This window comes from Protopterus annectens, chromosome 4.part1, assembly GCF_019279795.1.
Source record: "Protopterus annectens isolate FY-2018-M chromosome 4.part1, PAN1.0, whole genome shotgun sequence".
NCBI classification, from domain to species: Eukaryota; Metazoa; Chordata; order Ceratodontiformes; family Protopteridae; genus Protopterus; species Protopterus annectens.
The window spans coordinates 580,426,481-580,443,880 of NC_056734.1; the positions used below are offsets into that span (position 1 = coordinate 580,426,481).

The 17,400-nt window shown below is 37.8% G+C and overlaps 1 protein-coding gene across 1 annotated transcript in view; it reads left to right on the forward strand.

Moving 5' to 3' along the window:
- The first annotated feature begins 5,938 nt into the window (after window positions 1-5,938).
- Window positions 5,939-17,400, forward strand: part of FGF12 (fibroblast growth factor 12) — a 2,088,810-nt gene continuing 2,077,348 nt past the window's right edge. The window contains exon 1 of the mRNA XM_044070389.1: window positions 5,939-6,201. Within this exon, the coding sequence (XP_043926324.1) occupies window positions 6,111-6,201 (91 nt within the window). The 5' untranslated portion in view covers window positions 5,939-6,110. The remainder of the gene's footprint in view (window positions 6,202-17,400) is intronic.

The window sequence follows — 17,400 nt, forward strand, 5'->3', positions numbered from 1 at the left end:
TTGTAATAAAACCAGTTTCTCACTGGATTTCAGTACCCAAAAGGCCACACGATCACCCCAGCTGTAAGTCCTTGCACCACTTACCAATCATACAGAACTGTGACCAGCCCCACAATCTGTTCGCTCTATTAACATACCAATCCCAGATACATTAGCTCCAGATCTAAACACTATAATAAACTAATAAATAAATTCCTGAAATTTATCACTAGGTTTAAACCTAACCTCACACTTGGTGGTGATATCCACCCAAACCCTGGCCCATCCACTCCAGATAAATTTACCCCCTCTACCTGCAATCCAAGTTATAAACCTACAGTTAATAGGCCACCTAACTCTCTCCTGGCCTGTCACCTCAACATTACAAGTACAAACAAGATACATGAACTACATGCACTCCTGGCTGCCAACTCCCCTGAGATACTCTGTTTACCCAAAACCTTCTTATAACCTAACACCACAGATAATGAAGTGTTGCCACCCGGGTATAACATACTCAAGCTGGATCATGCTTCTAGGAAGGGGGGTGGGGTATTTGTTCTCTCTAAATCTATGTTAAATGGCACCATTGAAGCTACACAACCACCTCAGATTTATAACTCAGAGATTCTTGCCATCAAATTGCAACTTAATAAACATAAATGTATTAATATCATCTGTATGTACAGTCCCCCAGGAAATAATATATCTACACTCGAAGATACCCTTCACTGGCTATCATGTAACTACCCCCAAGAAACCTTACTACTCAGAGATTTTAACACAGACTGTAACACCTGTTCCTCAGAATCCCCAACCACCCATGTTAACCAGCATGCATTTACACCATAACCATCCCTGCCAGGATAGGAAAACTTAACAATAAAGAAAACATACTTGATTTGATACTTATTAATAGTCACACCCACCTGTACACCTCTGAGACCCTCCCTGATGACTTAAGTGATCACCTTCTTACGTATATAATTAAGCATAAAGCCATCAACCCCCACCAACCCATGCTCAGAATGGTAAGAAACAAAAAGAACTTTAACCTTGCCAATTTCCAACAGGAACTAAACTCATGTAAATGGTCGGTTCTAAAACACCTCCCCTTAGAGGAAGCAGTTGTTTACTTCAACAACAAATTCCTTGAGATCCTTGACTCCCATGCACCTGTTCGCTCAATAAGAATAAAGACAAAAACTACACCATGGGTTTCTAAAGAGTCCAAACTAAAAGTCACCCTTAGAAACAAAGCATGGGCATTATGGCATACTACAAAAGACCCACAAGATCACATTAAATATAGGCAGTCAAGGAATGAGACTAAAACATCCATTTTACAAGGCAAAAAAAAAACCTACTACTATAATCTACAGCAAATAAATCAAAACAGCCCTCATAGGTTTTGGGAAGGTTTAAATAAACTACTACATCCTGGACAAACTTCCACCCTGACCCCTGCAGCCACCATTGATAAACCACCTGAGGAAGTCTCAGACAGTTTTAACTGAGTCTTTATGGAGACAATCCAAGCCCTAGCCAGCCAACTACCTCCAAGCTCCCCTGGCCTTGAGGACACCACCCCTAGTAACCAACTCTCATTCAGATTCCAACCAGTTGCCACTTCACTTATCCATACCTTGATCAAAAAATTAAAACCAACTACTCTCTCTGCTGATCTACTCCCTGCCAAGTATCTACAAAAAGTAGCTGATGCCATTGCTTACTGCATCTCTATACTTATCACTCGAACCATAGTAGAAGCCAAAATCCCCACCATCTGGAAATATCCTAAGTAATCCCACTTCACAAAGGAGGTAGCTCTACTGAACTAATTATAGGGCAATAACTATATTATCTCCACTTGCAAAGATTATGGAAAAATGTATTCATAGACAACTGCTGCACCACCTAATTCAGAATAACCTTATGGCAGACTCCCAGCATGGCTTCTGACCTCACCACAGCACTATTCAGCCCTCCTAGCCTTCTCCAACACCACAAACCATAATCACAACAATAATAACATATCCTCTGCCCTCTTCTTGGATCTCTCCAAGGCATTTGATATGGTTGATCACCAACTTCTAATCCACACCCTGAAAACATTCTGTCTAGATAATAAAGCCTTTCAATGGTTCAAATCTTATCTGAGTGGCAGACAGCAGGCTGTCCTTTGACAAAACAAACTATCTAACCTCCTACCCAACTCCCTCGGTGTACCCCAGGATTCTATACGAAGGCCGCTTCTGTTCTCCATTTTCATCAATGACCATTATACTGTTATCTCAAAAGTCAGCTGTATCGAATACACTGACGACTCCACCCTGATCTGCTCGGCCACATCTCAGACAGAACTATGGTCAGCTACCCAGAACAACTTCAGCATAATAGAAAACTGGCTTTCTGGTCGTCATCTGAATTTTAAATCCTAAAAAAATAAAACTGTTACTTTACTCACCAACTCATAGGTCTACTGTACTTACCTTTACCATAAAATAAAAGCCTTCTTAACCCTACCTGCAGGAATTGCCATAGCTCGCTCTCACCTACTTTCAACTCTTCTGTACGCATCCCCTTTTCTCACTAATTTAAACAAGTCTGTCCTCAACAAACTCTCTATCTGCTACAACCACATTTCCAGATTTGCCACTGGTCTGCCTTATAGGACATACCACTGTATCAATCTAAACCGGCTTGGGTGGCTATCACTGCCCAGCTTGATTCAGTATAACCAATTGATTATGGCATATAAAATCTTTTACAATCTGGACAATACTCCTGCACTAAAAAACATTATCACGCCCTATAACAATCCCAGACCTCTTTGATCTTCTAACACACTGCTAGTTCAGACTATCAAAACTAATAACTCAGCCGGTGACTCCCTCTTTGCCAACTCTGCAGGTAGATCCTGGAACTCACTCCCAGCTGTATTACTTTACTTACCACCCTGAGTCAGTTTAAGATAAGACTCGAACAATATTTGAAAGTAAACCAGTTATGTCAATGTATCAAACCAGACTAACTCTCCTCTACTTTGAGTTAATAACTATAATTTATAACTATAATTTAGCTTAGTTGTGTTACTTTATCCAGACTTACACCCAGGATTATCTCTAACCTTGGAATTTGTATAACTTGTTAAGTATGTAACCACTGTATATATTGTAACTGTAATCTTAACTGCTTATCTTGGAGCTTTTCTCCCCGGGCCTCCGCTGAAAATGGACATGAATCCAGTCGGACTATCCCAGTCAACAAATGTAAAATAAACAAAAAACTATATATATATATATATATATATATATATATATATATATATATATATATATATATATATATATATATATATATATATATATATATATATATATATATATATACATATACATACATACATATACATATAGCCCACCACCTGTTTTAAATGTTGTAAATCTTTGACATGGATTCTTACAAATCAAATGAATAACTCTTTCCAGAAAACAATATATACCCAAACTATGTGGAGTGCTATGCCCTACACCCTTCCAATGTGGGGTGCTGTGCCCCCCAACTATATATACTAACTCCAGGATCGCACTACAGTGGGGAACAGGGCATATAAGTGTTTAGATGAAATGAGTTTCAGTCAAATGAGTTTCCATTGTAGTGAGCTTTCAGTGAATTCTGCTCAGGCAATTCATTTTCAGTGAGATGAGGCTTCAATGAAATCAGTTTCAGTGAAATGTGTTTTCTATCAAAGTAGACCTATATATATATATATATATATATATATATATATATATATGTATATATATATATATATATATATATATATGTATATATATATATATATATATATATATATATATATATATATATATATATATATATCACATTTTAGTCATAGATTTATAGGTTCATAGGTAAGTAGCAGACTAACTTCCTTGTGGGCCATTTTAAGCCTAGTCAGTTTCCCTTTTTGTGGTAAAAATAACATCCCATTTGGTTATATATTGGCCTTACCCGTCCCATGGTTGATAATTGTATATTAGCCCTAATGAGAATGACTGGGGTCATATCATAGATAATTTGAGGGGATCCATGCAAAGGGTTAAAGCATTTCGGAGCTGCATCTGTCTACTAGGAATACTGCAGACTGTCCTAGGGTAAATTTCTGTTTCCTACCATAGTTCTAAGTTGCTCTTGAAAATGGACAGGATGAACTTTGTTTTATGTGGATTGGGAGTCTGTTGCATAGCAGTGGTGTCCTCTCTGAAATATATATGTCCCTCCAAACCATTTTGTTGATGCTGCAGAAGAAGTTTAGATCCCTAGACCGAGTATTTCTGATGTTATTTGACTTGTTGATGTGCATTAAATCCATCTGTAATGGGTTACAGGATACCTTTCATGTCAGAAACAAGTCACCTCTTAGCAGTCTGTAGGATACCAAGTATAGTGACATGGCTTTGAATTAGTTCATGTTGGACATGTTGTTTAGCTCATATATATTTTTAGTAAGGTATAACTTTGGGTATTTTAGTTGTTTCATTTGTCTGGACAGATACAGGCCAAAATGGTCATTATGTTCATTGACTGGCCTAATGAGGACTAATAAGGGGTACTATGAAGTCCCTAAATCTAGACGCAATCCCTTGGTTTATAAGCTGTGCAAAATAGGACTTTCTTAAAACAATACACACATGTTGGTCAAAAGTTAGGTCACTGTCCACATAAGTTCCCAAATCCTGAACAACTGGGTCACCTTTTAGGGGTGTATTGTCAGTGTGGTAGTTCTCTGGGTTAGATGACTTCTGAAAAATACTGGAATGCATTTTTTGGCATTTAGTTTCAGTCCATGATTTTGACACCAGTTATTTATTTAAGACAAACCTTCTTGCAGGATAGCAAAGTCATTTGTGTCCTGTGGGTAACTTGATTCAGTCAGCAATACCCAACAACTGAACATTTCGGTTTTCTTTCTTAGGTTATCCTGACAGTAATACTTACCTTAAAAAACTGTGTTCTTAACTGTCCTTTAAGTTTAATGTATGGACTTTACTAATAATGGTTTGTTAAATTCCGAAGTACTTCACAGATCTAACAGATGACATTGGTGTCTTGAATAAGGCCTGTTATATTGACGAGTTTTGGTTAACTATTGGTAGGTCGGTGTCTCTGGGATTATAAGCAGGTCATGAATGTTTCTGTGCTGTAGCTGTACTGGAATTAAAAGAGGACAGCTGCAGAAGTGTAATGAAAATTAAATGAGATAATGATCTGCATATTTCAGTATCCATATGTTTGTGTGTGTGTATGTTTAAATATAAATTTTAAGGAAAGAGAATTCAGAAGAAGCTTCTCTGGCTTATTCAACCCCCCCCCCCAAAAAAAACAAACTCTTAGCCAGATAACAGAAGATTAAATGCTGCTATTACTGTCATTAACCTCATTCAAAGTTTGCAAGAGAAAACCGTGAAGTCTTTCTCCAGTATCTGTTCTTTTAAGGTAAAAAGAATGAAGAAAACTTTTAAATGCTTCTCGTCTCTTATTCTGCTGCAATTGATAACCGGATTATATCAATGAAGGATATAACATTACACTACTACTACTACTACTACTACAGTCTCAGAGATTACTTTTGTTAGCATACTCTTCATCATTAATGCTGTTTTTCTAAACTTGCTTTTATGCATCTTATGACAAAATGACATATATAGCAGATAATCTGCTCAAAAAGTTCATAAATGCATTGTTTTTTTTCAAAGCATTCAGCGTGACACCATTTAAAGTAGAACAGGTGCTACGCTAATCATGCTGAGTGATTTTGTGCAACTGAGGTTTCTTGTTCCACTGTACTTAAGGAGGGCAGGGCTTCCACTATTGACAAGGTTTTTCTGCCTGACGTGTTTGTACAGGTCTTGTTAGGTACCACCTCTTTTGGCAAGTTTCCTTCACTGAAAAGTCTAAGGATGTCATGTTTAAACATTTTTAATTCTCTTCTGCTTTTTAAATGAATAACTAACCTAGATCAAAGTAAAAGAAACAAAATCAGCAGAGTTGCTGTGGATTATGCTGCTGTTACTGGTCTTCAAGTGCAGGTTGTGAAACTGGCTGGCAAATACAAACCAAAATCAATGAAGGTTCTTGGGTTTTTCCAGAAGAAAGGAGAGCATATGCTGCAGTGTTTATGTGGAGACCGCCTGAAACCGGACAAACCCCCGAGTGGTAAGGTTGTTCCAGCTCGCACTGCATATAGTGTGAGGAATAACTCCTAATTCTGAGTTAGAGCAACACAAGTCCTACGGTTCCTTTTCTCAGTTTGTTGTTATATTATGTGTTCTTTAGGGACCCCTAGCTGGAGTGATAGTATAACTGTAGCTCTTATGTAATAGAAAAGTAAAAGTGTATTCATCTTTTTTAGTTAGAGCAACACCAGTCCTACAGTTCTTTTTCTCAGTTTGTTATTATAGTATATGTTATTTAAGGACCGTTAGCTGTGCTGGTAATATAACTGTAGCACTTACGTAATAGAAAAGTGAAAATGTATACTTTTACATCTAATAAATCTCTGTTGTATTGAGATGATTTGACATCTAGTAGATATCAACTTTGTACACTCAAATACAAGGATTAATATTCTTTACAGAATTCAGTTTGAGACAGGATTATGAACTATAACTTGTTTCCTACAAAAGAGTGAACTTGAATGATTTGTCTCCATGCTTAAGATATTTGGAAATTCAGTACAGTCATCCTAGCGAGGAAATAAATTCAGCTTGGAAAGCTGATTTACTTTTCTGGTTATTTGTCTTTCTTCTTAACTAGCAACAGTGATTTCAGTTATAGACTTTGTTTGCATTTTTTCCATGCTCACTGGATATATCAGCACATCTTTTCTTTACTTGGTGCTGTCCAAGGTTCTGAGTTCAGGGAATGATCGAATGTGACGCCCATCTCACTCTCAAAAGTTTTAGAACCAGGCCCAGTGGATATAAACAGTACATAAAGGGTCATGCTGCTCATCTCAGACATGTTTTAATGCAAAATATGGTCACAAGTTACTCATCATTAAAATAGATATGAATGTAGTGTATGCTTAGCTAATTTAAAACGCATTAATGGATGAGTATATATTTATCATACCAAGTAAAACTTGCATAATCTAGTCTGTTGTTAGATGCATTTCAACTATGATTAACACAGAACAGAAACATTGTATGACACAGTCAAAACACAGCTTATGGCTGTAATAAGATACACATTGATACTCAACAGAACATATTGTTTTGCTTCATAGATGTATTACAGAGGGACAGCGACTATAAAACAGCCGTTATTTCTGATTATGTAGGTGTGTACTATAAAGATGTTCTGAAAAGCCACTTATTAAGTTTTAGCAATAGCTAATGTGTTGACAGGTTCACTGATTCAGTAGTACTGGGCATGTGTGTATGAGGTCATTTTTCTCCAAGAAACTTTAAATCATTTTTTCTCAATATTTATAAATACTGCTTGGTATAAATTTCATTTAACTACCAGTTAAGCATTGCAGGATCAGCTATACATCTTCAGCTATGATTTTTACTGTGCTAAATACTTTAAAAATTCTCTTAAGATTAGATTTTAGAGTACCCATCCAGAGAAGTCTACATAAATATACTTGTATGTACTGCTGTTTAATTTTTTTTCTTTATCCTTCATTTAAGAACTTGTGAAGTAGCAGTGTGAGCAATTTTGATTTACTTCATAATTGATAATAGCAATATCAGTTGATTTTTACAAAGAGGTTTGTGGAACAGAGACAAATGAAGTTACTGTTCATTAAGGTTGTATGTTACTTGTTGCTAAATAAGAATGTATACAGTATTGTAGAGAAACTGACTTTCTTGTACTCGCATTAGTATTTTATCGCCCATGAATGCATTCACATGGCCATATTAGTGACTGCTCTTGAGATGTTTAAAAGTAAAGACTGACCATTTAAATTAGCTGTGTTGCAGTGAATGTGTGATAAGCTGCCTCACCAATGTTTCGGTGTAATAATGATTTATGCTCTTAGAGAGCTAAAGTATTCAAGTGTTCCAAATAAGGTAGCCTTGCTTGTTTAAATTCGTTTGTCCTTTATGCATCAGTGCACAGGAACAGAGTGGTTATGACTTGCAGGGAAGGTACAAACAGATTATGCCTATAACAGCCTTCCCTTGAGGAGTTTGGCAAAAAGTAGTATCCATTAATAACATATTGTGCAAACTGATCCCGAGCATTTTCACAGCTTAGCCAGAAGTGGTATTTTTTTTTGCATAAAAGAAATTAAACAGAACTTAATATCATCATCACAAGTTATAAATTTTGCATATTTACATGAGTGGACCTAGCTTTTATTTGTGCAGTATATATTTAACTGTAAACAGGAAACAAATGGACAGCATAGCATGATGTTAAGGAAAGATGGCTATCTGCCATGAGCTCTTGGCATCAGTCTCCTAAACCTACCCAGCACCCGGAAACAATGGTGATCAGTCCCATCTGCATACATTTCTACTCATGTTTAGAAACTTACAGGTAGCTTAGTAGTACAAAATGTGGCCATATATTTAATTAGAGACCTCTTTAGCTGTCATAGCATTTGCAAACACAGTATTATATTTTGCACCAAATGGTATAAGCATGAGAGTTTGTGTGGTATAACGTACTCTCAATGAAAGCAATATTGCATTAGTTACGCTGCTGCAACCATGATCCCAAAAATAGTCTCATGTATGTTGGCCATTAGGATGCCAGACTGTGGTAGAATGAATAGTGCTTTAGAGAAGCGAGCTACACTTAAAGATGCATCTTGTGAAGAGCAAAAAAACCCCAGAAACTTTAAATTCCATTTCTCATCATAGACCAGCTGAAACAGCAGACAAGTGTGTGTAGCTGTGGTTTACCAAACTGTCATAAATCCCGCCCTAAATGCATACCTTTTGCCTATGTATGACAGAAGAGCATCATACTACCATTATCATACCTGCTGACTCTGAGGTGAATCTTGTTAGATTTGTGCACTGCTACTTCTGCTGTTGTAAGCAAAACCAAAAACAGAGCTCTTGTCCTTTTGATTCTTATTAATATACATTTGAAAAGACTATATCGATTGCAGTTTACAACTAAAAACAAATACTTGCTGTTTGGCAAGAGCTGAGTTGCAGAAGTGAAGACACAGCTTTCCAATAAAGGACACGCTTGTGAAAATGCTAAGCTTCATATGTATGCAAACAAAACATAGGATAGCCTATCAGCTACACCATGAGATACCATAAGCCTAATTAGCTAACAAGACATGGGAACTGTTTTAGCACTACCTAACAAGGCCTGCTGCTCTACATGCTGAGATTTTCTCAGCTGTGCCCTTAAAAATGTCACGATAATTCCATCTTGGAAATGCACTCTCTAAGTTCAGTGGCAGACATGTCGGGTTAAATACCCACTAAACTAAATCAACGTAATTTGATAAGAAAAACAAAAATAATGAGGCTATGTGTTACACATTAGGAAATGTTGACATATTTTAATCATGTCACAGTAAAGTACACTCACACCATAGGAATAAAATAATAATTTTCATGGCAGACATACAAAGCATTTTTGAATGGGTGTATAAAAACAACACTGAACTGCCATCAGTGATAAAATTCTGAGAAACAGAAAGTGTAGTATGTGTGAGTTCCCTACACAAACCCAATCTACAACTCTGAGGGCCCCACTTGATGAGTCATCTGCCCAATGCTGACCTCACCAGTTTCTGTTCTCAGTAGGGAAATCACTGCCGGTGTGGTGTTAGTGTGTGCAGACAATAACTTCTTTGTTTTGGGAGATTTCTGCCTACTTTATATTTCTTTGACCATGTAGTTGATGTACACACACACACACACACACACACACACACACACACACACACACACACATATATATATATATAAGTTTGGGGGAGAGAGCTTACCATCCATGGGGCAGAGAGATAACTCGTTCCATGCAACTCGTTCCGTGCAAACAACATTTACTTTTTGTTCTGTTTGGTGGCATATAAATCCCAATTGGTTTAGCTCAGTGAGTTGAATCCACTGATTAAATGTTGGTGATTCATAGGGGTAGTTCCTGTACTTGTATACTTTTCAGCTGTCCAGATTTTTGCCTCATAATATTCATCTGTAGCTCATAAAATATGTGGTTTTCTGTCAAATAGCTCATAAAATATGTGGTTTTCTGTCAAATAGCTGAGGACTGAAGACACTAAATAATGACACACATTGAGTGTTAGACTTCATGTTTTTCAGAATAAGCATGGAAATACAAAACCTGTTTATAATAGCAACTTTCAAAATTAATATGAGCAGTATTTAAAATCTGTCCCTATTTTTTAATTAAGGATTTGTCCAGGTTTGTTGTGCTAAGAGCTTGTGAGGTATAAATCTTGTTACAAATTATAAAATTATAAACATTGAGATAGATACAGTTATAGAAATACATGTTATGCCCCTTTTCTATCTTTTTGTGAAGTTCATTTCTTCAAAAAATTGTTTTCTTATCATGATGCCTGAGTTTATCTTAAGTAATTGGAGGAGAGGTACAGAAGCTGAAGCCCTCTGCATGAGATATATGGAGTGCTGTCTACTTTCCCAAAATAGTTTTATTTTCCTTTGAATAGAAACTATCTCCATTTGCCATATGAATCACTGAACATTACTTTATGCTTTCTATGTGAATAAATGTTTCATACATTGTTTCCTATGAAATGCTTACAGAGTACTTTTGTGAAACTTAAAGAGTTTCAAAGACATGTGTCTGGAACATTTCTCCCTTGGCCTGCACTGAAAATTGGCTTTGTTCCAAGTTGGACTTTCCTGGTAAACAAATGATAAATAAATAAAAGTTGGTCTTTGCTGGTTGAAATAATGGCTATAGTACACTGTAAAAATGAAAAAGAAAGTTTGCTTCTAGTAGTGATAAATGAAGGACCAGCTTTGTCTGGGAGGAACTGACTACAAAGAATTGGGTTAACCTGGAAACAATTTAAGTTTGAGTCAAACTTTGTCACATGAGTTTAAAACAATGCAATAAGTATTTGATTTTGAATGAGCAAGTAGTTGCTTGGGGAAATATTTTATCTTGAAAATGCATACCTCTCAACAGTTCAGATGTTTGAGTCAAACTTTTAGTCCATCCCTCATAGAATGTGTGTTTTTCAGGCAAATCATTTTGGAATGAAGTCACTAAATACTGACATACATTTGAGTTTCAGACTTCATGTCCTTCAGAAAATGCAAAAAACTCTAATTTTAGCAACTATCTAAGTTTGTAAGAGTAATACTTAAAATTTGTACCTAGTTTTGGACCTTTGTCTTGCCTTTATCTTTGGCCTTGTCCAGACTTCTAGTGTTAAGAGGATGAGAGGTATGTGATGATGGTTCAATGTGAAGAATTAAATCTATAATTTTGGGGAAGCAGAACGTCCCACTGAAGTCTTACAGAAGTGGACAACTACCATTAGCAGTGAAGGAAAAGTAGATAGAGCTATAAAGGCTTGATAGAGAATATATAGTAATGAGTGGGCAGCTCTGACTGCTTGGGTACTAAAAAGAAGGAATGCCATAGATATTTGCAGGAATTATAACTGATAGGTTCCAAGCATGCAGCACGATTAGCTAATGCCTTAAGTGGATGAGATGATGCCCTGCTTAGTTGTGGAACTAGGCTTTCTAAAACAGATTTAACTGCTGCTTATCAGTGGATATTATTTGATTATTTTGAAAAGTATTTTACAACTAATGTGCACAGATGTCTGTTTTTGTTTAACAGATTACCATTTGGTGCAAACTCTATGCTATCTATTTTTGAAAGTATAATGGAAAACTCCTTCAAGGATGTGAATGCAGTTGTATACATGAATGATGAGCTGATTTCAGAAAAGAAAGGAAATGCAGACCCCCACAACCCTTGCAAAGTGCAGCACCTTTTATGAGATTATGAACTAAGAGTTTAATGATACGAATATAATTGTCAAATTGCAGACTGAACAGGTAGGGCATGTTCTGGACAGTGCAGTGATGTATCCTTCTGCTGACAAAGTGAATGCCATTCATGAGGCTCCCCCTTGATATGTGTGAAAGAGTTACAAGAATATCTGAGCTCAATTGATTATTATGGGAAGTTGTAGTGTGTAGGTTGCCGTAAGATTTTATGCAATGGCTGTATGAATGGCTTAAGAAAAATGTTTTCAGAAAAAGTGAAGAAATGCTGAGTCGTGGTAGTGTGCTAATACATAGTCTTCAAACGTTACCAGTATCACCCTATCTTCATTGCATAGAGCGATAGAGATGTGATAGTGACTCACAGGTCTTAAGTTCAACTAGCATCTTGTCTACTGCAGGACCTAGACATGGAGAAGGCAGGATTCATGGGAAGGAGTGGCAACTGTTGGCTCAATCATTCTGGCAAGGATGGTGGGTGGGGCTTTTGCTGTGACTCTAACACTCTCCTGGTGATGGAGATAGTGACACAATAGCTGTTGGATTTGGCATAAAAGAAGGGTTAGTATTTACTTTGATGCTATGTATTGGTGGTATACTAAATGGAATGCACATATCCATAAAAGTGATTGTATGCATTACATTTAATGAGTCTGTGCTTATGTACATATTCTACCAACTATATTACTCAAACGTAAAGCATCCCTACAACTTAACATAGTAACCCTCCCACCATACCTATTACCCACAGAGAACAATCATAAACTTTCCCTTATAAACAAACACATTCAAAAACTGAGAAAACTAATAATCTCATGCATATCAAAACTAGCCCTAAGTGGAGACATCCACCCCAACCCTGGCCCTACCATCTCCAACCCCAATCCTCATAATCAGACTAGTAACCACAACTTCTCCCATATTACAGCCAAGTAACTTCCTTCTACTAAGCCTAAATATTAGAAGTATATCCAACAAAGTCCATGAACTCCATGCCACCATAGACTTATACTCCCCAGATATAGTCGTCCTGACAGAAACCTGGCTAAAACCTCACATTACCAGTGAGCAAATACTCCCTACAGGTTACGGCATACTAAGAGTTGACCGGCTAAACAAAAAAGGAGGTGGTGTAGCTATAATATTTAAACAACATCTAAACATCCAGATCTTAAAATCATCAGCTCCACAAATAGGCAATGAAGAAATAATATATACCAACCTCAAAATTCACCGAAACAAAACCATCAACATAATTGGATGCTACTTCCCACCTGGCCAAAACATCCCTCCACTAGAAGACCTCCTCAGCTGGTCCACCCACCATCTCCCCCAAGAAACTATCATCTTAGGTGATTTCAATATTGACTGGCAATCCTGTTCTGGCAACAATCCAACCCATCATGTACACCTTCATGGCTTCACCCAACTAGTCCAGTCACCAACAAGGATAAATAAAAACTCCAGCAAGCACTCTACCCTGGATTGGATACTAGTCAGTAAGAACCCCCAGTCATATATAACAGGCTGCTTATCAGATAGCCTCAGTGATCACTCCCCAACATACCTACTCAAAAAATACCTGTACCAAGCTAAACCTGTCATCTATCATCAAATATGTAAAAAAATAAACTTTAACCCACTCACATTCATCTCATCCTTCAAAGAATGTAACTGGCATGCTCTAAAGTACCTCAGTCTAGATGACGCAGTTGAATCTTTTAATACTACCTTCCTGAACATCCTTAATTACCATGCCCCCATAAGATTTTCCAGAACCAAAGCACAAACCTCCCCATGGCTACAGAAAACCACTAAGTCAGAAATGAAAAACAGGGATAAAGCCTGGGAGCACTGGCGCAAAACCAAAACCCCCGCAGCTAGACAGAAATTCCTAGAACTACACAATAGAGTCAGAAAGCTAATAAAATGGGACAAATTCCAATACTACCAGTCTGCCCTAGACTCCTCACAACACAGCCCCAAACAATTCTGGTCCTCCATAAACTCCATCCTCCACCCAGGTAAAGTCAGTACCCCTCCTCCTAACATCCCTCACTCCTCAGAAAATATTGCTACCTCATTCAACACACACTTCACTGAAACCATACTATCACCAGCTAAACAACACAACCCCTCCTCCAACCCACACCTTCAACTAGTAATCTCCCACTGCCTTCTCTTTTTCTCCTGTAGCTACCTCCAACATAAAACCCTCTTAACTAAACTTAAACCCACCAAATTAGCAGCAGACAACCTCCCAAGTGAATACCTACAAATCGCAGCTGATGCTCTGGCCTACCCAGTATCCATCTTGATTAACCGATCTCTGTCAGAAAGTTACGTTCCCACATTGTGGAAAGTCTGACATATAATTCCCCTCCACAAAGGCGGACCCTCTGCAGAACTAACCAATTACGCCCATGGCTATTCTCTCTCCACTCTCCAAAATATTAGAGAGATGCATACACTCTCAGGTCTCACACTACCTCCTTACTAACAACCTCCTTTCCAGTACTCAGCATGGTTTCCGACCAAACCATATTACCACCACTGCCTTACTCTCCTTTACTAACACTATCCTTCAGCATAAAAACAATGGCTATCTCTCCTCTGCTACTTTCCTAGACCTATCTTAAAGCATTTGACATGGTCCCACACAAACAACTTATCTCTGTCCTCAATAACCTATCCTTCTCACAATCAGTCACCAACTGGTTTCAGAGTTACCTGTCTGACTGCCAACAATCCGTTGTATGGCAGAATGACATATCTCCCCAACTACCTGTCTCCATAGGGGTTCCCCAAGGATCCATCCTTGGACCCCTACTTTCTCTGTTTACACCAATAATCTAGCCTCTGCCACCAAACATGGCACACTCATCCAATACGCAGATGACTCTACCATCATCTGCTCAGCCCAGTCCTACCCAAACTGCAAAAGTCACACAGGAAGCCTTTTCCTCTGTTGAAACATGGTTATCTGATGCCCAATTAATACTCAACCCAAACAAAACTAAACTACTTATCTTCCAACCCACCAAACATACTCAAAACAACTCTCACTTTAACATCACAGCAAAAGACAACACCACTATATACCCAACTGAACACACCAAATTGCTAGGAGTGGAAATAGACAATAAACTAAAATTTGACATTCACATATCCATGACCATAAAAAAAGTCCACAAAAAACTAGGAGCATTATACAGAAATAAACAATTTCTCACCAAAGCAGCAAAGATTTCAACAGCAAATTCCCACCTTATTTCCACCCTACTTTATGCCTCTCCAGTATATACCAACCTAAGGCGATGTGATCTAAACAAGCTACAGACCTGCTACAACAAAATCGCCACAGGGGCATCCTACCGTAGTCACCACTGTCTCTCACTTGCTGAACTGGGCTGGCTTGAACTCCCTCACCTCCTTCAGTGGTATCAACTCTCACTCACCCACAAACTAGTAAACCATCCACTAAATGTCCCATCCCTCCAGAATCTACTCCAACCCTATCGCACCACCAGACCACTAAGATCCAGCAACAAAAATCACTTGCAGATCACTAAAGCCAATAACTCTGCTGGTGAAGCACTATTCTCTTGCACCATAGCCAAATTATGGAACTCACTCCCACCCACAATTACCTCCGTACCATCATGCACCAACTTCAAAACTTTATTAAAAGCGCCCCTAAAAACATGCTGGCTATGCCCTTGCAACTCCCACTCTAATATCATCCACCCCATCCAACTACTACCTTTCTTTCACCTCCACTAACTACCTTGATGATAGCAAGCTCAGATGCTCATAAGCCTAGTACTTATTATACAGCAGGAACTTCTCATTGTTACATTTGTTAATGCCTGTTATGTACTTCACAGATAAAGATTCTAGTTGTCTACTGATGTATTATGTTCTTCATCTGTAAATATGTTGTAAGTAATTTCTATGTTAAATTGTTAATCACTATGTAATCCAATGTAACTACTGTCTGTTTATTTTACTGTGGAGCTTTTCTCCCCGGGCCTCCGCTGAAAATGGACCCACGTCCAGTCGGACACTCCCGGTCAACAAATTTAAATAAATAAATAAATAAAAATAAATAAATAAATGTACCAATCAGTCAAAGCACAGTCTGGCTTGGCAATAAAATAGCTTTGAATGCATTTACTGGTCTATGTGTTAGTTTCATCAAAACATCTGTCAGAGTCAATTAAAAGCTCTTTGAAACAGTATTTGTAGTACAGGGCAGAGGGAGAGAGACAGGACATTTTATAGTACTAAATACATGTTGACAGATATGCAAGTGTCTGATTGGACAGGCATATTTCAAAATACAAGACAGATGGGTTTAGCTTAAATACAGGCATATAGGCTCTAAATAACTGGATGAACTTTCTGAATAACACAAAAAGAAATCAGCTGGATAAAATACAAGCTTAGTTCCATGTCTGTGAGAGCTGGTGGGACACCTAGCAAACTGTAATAGGAAAGACAACAGCACACAAGAGACTGCTGAATTACCCAACCTTATGAAAACAGCTGTAGAAGATAAATGTAGCTGGGGGAGGGATCAAGTGGTGGCTACGTGATTCTGGCTGATTAATGATATAAGCTGTTATATGAGGGTATATTGCATGAAAAAAGTGACTGAAATGGGATAGGTGTAAGGTAAATGTATTAATTCATGAAGACAGTGGTTATTAGCCAAAATAATGCAGAAGGTGACATAAATGAGGAATAGTTGTAAAGTGTGAATGATTCAAGAAGTATCAGGAGTACAGTAATTGGCACAAGAAGAGACAAAGTAAATCAGTGGCAGGAAAATATTTATATTTTAAGGCAAAAGTCTGAGGAAGGGAAGATGTAGACGTTGCATGCTAAATTTGCCAGGAAGGATCGGTTAAGTCAGGTGTGCACTTTAGTAGATGGGGTAGGAAGAGGAATAACCAGAAGGCTGTGTGGAAGGAGAAACAAGAGCAGGAGAATAAGAAGATTTCATCTGTGAGAATTCAGAAGTGAAGGAAACAGTAAGGAAAGAGAGAGATCAAGATGTAATGTTGTACTAGGTCACCTAGAGTGTTTAACCTTATTGTGTTGCCTGAGCTTACAGAGGAAAAAGAAGCAGGGTTGTACCAGCTCTGTGGTAATGAATATTAGACAAAAGGAACAGAGACATCAGTGCTACTTCACAGACAGATCATTTCATCCTTCTGTACATCAGGCAATAGACAAAAGGAGCAGAGACATTGATGCTACATCACAGGTGGATCAGTTCATCCTTCTGTACATCAGGCAATAGACAAAAGGAACAGAGATATCAATGCTACATCACAGGCGGATCAGTTCATCCTTCTGTACATCAGGCAATAGACAAAAAAAACAGAGATATCAATGTTACATCACAGGC